Source organism: Eptatretus burgeri, chromosome 2, assembly GCF_056783735.1.
Source record: "Eptatretus burgeri isolate ZD-2024b chromosome 2, Ebu_testis_v1, whole genome shotgun sequence".
NCBI lineage: Eukaryota > Metazoa > Chordata > Myxini > Myxiniformes > Myxinidae > Eptatretus > Eptatretus burgeri.
The window spans coordinates 5998134-6003133 of record NC_140962.1 but is presented as its reverse complement, the minus strand read 5'-3'; the positions used below and the strand labels follow the sequence as shown (position 1 = coordinate 6003133).

The following is a 5000-nucleotide window of genomic DNA, read 5'->3' as shown; positions in this document are numbered from 1 at the left end:
AATATCGAAATGAGTAGGATTAGTTACTCAACTCCAGGAATGATAAATCTTGTTTTAGGTCATATTTTCGAAATGGTACTGAATTCAATGTCGGTGCATTCATTTCTTAGAGTAAATCGACCCCATAGAGTTCGAAAATGCACTCCATTTCCACCTTGGACATCCAGAAGTACCCGTAATCGTACCTGATCATACCCTAATTTAACCAACTCATGAAACTAAACGTCGTCATATGGAGCGACCTCTAAATCACCTCCGAGCAACTTAAATTTTTTTACGTGCGTTCTTGAATCATACTGGAATAATTTAAGGCTTGTGGAGACAACATCTGAATATTTTAAATATTTTTTTTGCTGTTTTTGGACCACCCTAATTATATATATATATATATTTATATATATATATATATATATATATATATATATATATATATATATATATATATTTATATGTAAAATTCATGCAAACTTATCCAATAATTAAGAACAATAACATTGTATTCGTATAGCATTGAATCTTTTTTATGCACATGTCTCAGAAGATAAAATAAAAGAGGATCCATTTTTGATACTGTTTCGCATCTGTGTGTATCCCAAAAATAACTTTGGTAACCCTGTTTTCGAGTTGATTTGAACATACCAAATTTTGTAGAGCCATTGAAAATGTGTAAAATCAGTTTTTACTAATAACTGATAATATATTAGCCATTTCTGGCATCCAAAACATACACTAAAACACTAGAATTCCTAAAACTTGTTTTCACAAAACAAGTTAAATTGCAACCTACCCCTGGTATGTTTCCACCCTCACAGTAAATTACTTGTACCACAATCCAGGACTACAACATGCCTGGATATGTTCCTTAGGTATGTCCCAAGCTGGAAAAAAAAAAAAAAGAGTCAAACCAAATAAGTACTAGATGGGCTATGTTTTAATATTTCTAGGCCTTGTATGAGATTTGGCTCCTGGACTAATTGTACTGTATGTAGAAATCGTGACAATCTTAAAAGCAGACTGAACAGTGTTTTAAGCAACCATTGGCTATAAGAAGATATAGTTTGCTCAAAGCAAATATAAATTCATTATCATACTACATTCAGTATATGCATTTCGACTTGTGGTTGTGTTTGTTTGTTTGTTTGTTTGTTTGACTTGAATGCACTCCTAAACAGCTGGATGGAATGAGTTTAAATCTCTTGATTGTACTTGGGGTGTGCCCAGAAAGGTTCAAGGCATTAAAGTAAAATAAAAAAAATCAGTCATGGGAGTTTTATGGGGGGTAAGGCAGGATGCAAATTATCCATGTGAATGTGTATCATGTGGGGCTGTTCCCGGTGGGAGAGTGTACAGGTATTCCCCACTTAATGAAAGTCTTCATTTGCTACAACGAAGGAGCCATCCCCACAACAGTATCAAGTGATTGAGAAACATCACTCAGCAGTGCATATGTTTTTCCCACTCAATTAACTATTCAACGGGGTGATTAATTTTTCAGAAAGGCTTAAAAATAACCATCTCCTCCACCACCTCTCACCGCCTTCTGAACGGAAACTTAGACTCAAGATTGTTTTGGAAAGTGTTACAGCTAAAATAATTTTATTACTATTAGATAAATAACAATATTATAATGTCACTTGCAACTAAAACCATCGTTATACCCAGCATATTGCTTTGCTTTTAGCCCAAAAAATTACGGTTAGGAAACGAAGTGTAATTTTCCCAGAAGAATTAATGGAAAATGAGCTCCCACATAACAATGGTTTGCATAACGAGGAGTTATAAAAAATATGTATAACCCATTTGTTAAGTGGAGGATACCTGTATTACAAGTCCCAGTGGTTTATATTATTATAATAGTATCTCTGTATGTAAACTTTATGGAATTGAAAACTACTTGTCAAATTTAGAAACGTGCTCAGTATTTTATGCACCCATAAACTGCTGGGTGAAATTATTTGAAAAGTGGCGATTGTACTCTGGGTGTGCATGGGAATGTTCAGCAAAGTTAGGATGGCCACGAGCAACTTAGATTTTAACTTTTACATGAAAGTGGGGAATCGTCATAAGAGTGAGTGAATTATAATATCTCGTAATGCACCCCTGCACTGCTGGGCAGAATAACTTGAAAACAAATGTTATTGCTAAAAAATAAATCAAACTCCCAGAAATTGTACACATCATCCGAGAACACGACAATTCTCAATGTGATAGTGTAATGAAAACTTCAGTCATCATAGATGGGGTGGGGGTGAGAGGGGGGTGCATGTTTGCGAAATGTGTTGAAATTGGTGGTTGTACTCAGGTGTGCATGGGAATTTTCCATGAAGTTGGGATGTCTACCTCAAAATTAAAGTTGCTCCCCCCACCCCCTCTTGTCATTTCAGAAGGGATCAGGTGTTTCTAGTATTCTAAAATAATCAAATTATATTAAACAAACTGGTTTCCTGTGACCAATGAAATTGGACTACTGTGTTTTCAGGAATATTAACTGCACCCTGTTTTTCCACGCTCAAAAAAAAAAAATCTTCTCTTCTCCATTGCTGCATTGATTGTTCTCCAGTGCCGGATGACGGACTCTTTCACGCCGAATCGCCTCCCAGCTTCCCAGATACCAAACTCTTCTGCAGACTGGCAGCCGGAGAGTTTGAAGGCTGCGGTGAATGAACGCCTTGACATCTTTATAGGGAGAATGGGCGATACTTGAAGATCGGTGGACTTGCTCTTGCTTTGAACAGGCCATGCACTGGTACTTACAAGAGTTGAACGTTCAAAACAACGTTGTTCATCAAGGGTCGTAAAAGGGTTTTTTACGACCCTTTATGATAAAAAGGACAGTAAAACGTCTTTCAACACGATCAAAATAGACACGCCAGTGAAGCATCGATCACACACCCATGAAAAGAAGATTGAGATTATCGCGTTTTACAACTCTTTTAAGAACCCGTATCAGACGTGTAAGAAATTCGAACTTAATACGAGGACTTTGATGTGAATGGTGAAGAATGAGGAAATAATTGTTGAGAGTGAAAAAGGTTCAAAGAAAATATGGAGAGGAATGATGGGCCTTTAGCCCGGACATGGAAAACAAACTTTTTGCAGAGTTTAAACAGATATGTGCTTGAGGACTGGAAATGTATTTAGTGTTTGTTTCCTCGGTATGGGCAAATAAATTGCAATGATGCAAAAACTTACATCTATGCAGCCATTCTGAAGAACATTTACCATTATAAGCACAGGTCATGGCTTTTTGAATATGTATATAAAGACTGAATATTTTCTATACCTGTGTATTAACTGCACCCCAGACTTTTAACTTTTTCTCACCGATAAAAAAGCACAGTTAACACACCAGAGAATATGTTAACTTGGCAATTAAATGATCACCACATGAGCAATTACAGTCACAAAATTACGTCTGCTTTGGGTTCAATTTAAATTTAAATTGACTTTAAGACAATCAACAAATTCAACTGAGGGTCACAAACAAACAAATAAACATAAAGGCCCACTCACTTTGAAACATCGACACAGCCATCTTGATCAAACTGCTTTCCTTTAAATCAATCAGTGATTCACGGATGGGGGTCTTGCACGGACAATCAAAAAAGACATGGTTGCAGAGGGAGTGAAATAGAGATCAAATGGTCAGACAATGTTGTAACATTTCAAATACAGTTAAACTACATTGATAGTCAACTCAACAACTGGGATAATACATCGCATTGTATTCACAATTTTTTTCCAAGAATGTAGCATTTGTAAACAATAAGAAATGCAATGTAGATTTGATAACCCAGCAGGAGATGACATAATTATTAATTACAAACTAAACATAAAAAGTCGGTTTCTTCTTCAATTATGATCTTCTACACGATTTTTTTTTATCCCAGCGTTTTCTAATTCATGCAACATGAACATATATTTTTTTTTTTAAAGACAATCAATTAATCAACAGAAATATAATAAATATGTTTATCGTTAAGACCACAAACCAAGCTATCTTGAACTGATGTCATTATCACAACAATAACCAGAGGGTTTCCATGTCCATATCGTGTTTTCAAAGCAAGAGCGACTTTTGGAAATTTCATGATGAGGTGGACACAGTGGTTGACCAAATCAGGTTGCAAAATGTATAAAACATTATCAGTAGAAATAAAACAGGATTAACAATTTACATCTGCGAGACTCAACCTGTGACTTTGAAAATGGTAAACACAGCAAGAGCAATGCATCATCCAACCTCCACTAAGTGAAAGCCCTTGTGATTGTATGCATGTATATATATATATATATATATATATATATATATATATATATATATATATATATATATATATATATATATACATATATATATATATATATATATATATATATACATACATATATATATACATATATACACCAACAAATATCTCGTGTCACTTCAATGATGGGAATAATACAGGGAAGGGAGAGAGTGTTGGGGGAGAGTGAGGAAGTGGGGAGAGAGAGAGAGGAGAGAGGAGGAAGAGCGAGCGAGGAGGGATGGGGAAACAAGAAGGGAGAGGAATGAGTTGGGGTGAGAGGAAGGGAAGGCAGACGTGCAGTGGAGCATAAATTACGATTCATACTGTCTCATCAAAATGATTCTGCAAAGAACAACAGTGAAGATGGAAATAATATCATGTCTGAAATACATTTTCTCGTGGACACATGACAAATATTGCCCACAGACGAACACCACTCAGACATTTCTGGAGATAAACACAGTCCAGAGACAAACACCACCCATATGGATGGGTCTGGAAACAAACTCCCATCCAGACATAAGCACAGCCCGGAAACGTCTGGAGATAAATACCGCCCGGACTCGTCTGGAGAAAAATACTGCTCGGACGTGTCCAGAGCCAAGCTGTCCGGAGATAAAAAAAAAACCACCCGGATATGTCCAGAGATAAATACCGTCCGGACACGTTCAGAGACAAGGAAACACCACAAGGACATGTCTGGAGATA

The 5000-nt window shown here is 36.2% G+C and overlaps 1 protein-coding gene across 1 annotated transcript in view; it reads right to left on the bottom strand.

The window, feature by feature from the left end:
* Positions 1–5000, bottom strand: part of LOC147031312 (unconventional myosin-XV-like) — a 443397-nt gene that overhangs the window by 110174 nt on the left and 328223 nt on the right. Inside the window, exon 38 of the mRNA XM_085861560.1 lies at positions 3514–3586. Coding sequence (XP_085717686.1) covers positions 3514–3586 — 73 coding nt within the window. The remainder of the gene's footprint in view (positions 1–3513; positions 3587–5000) is intronic.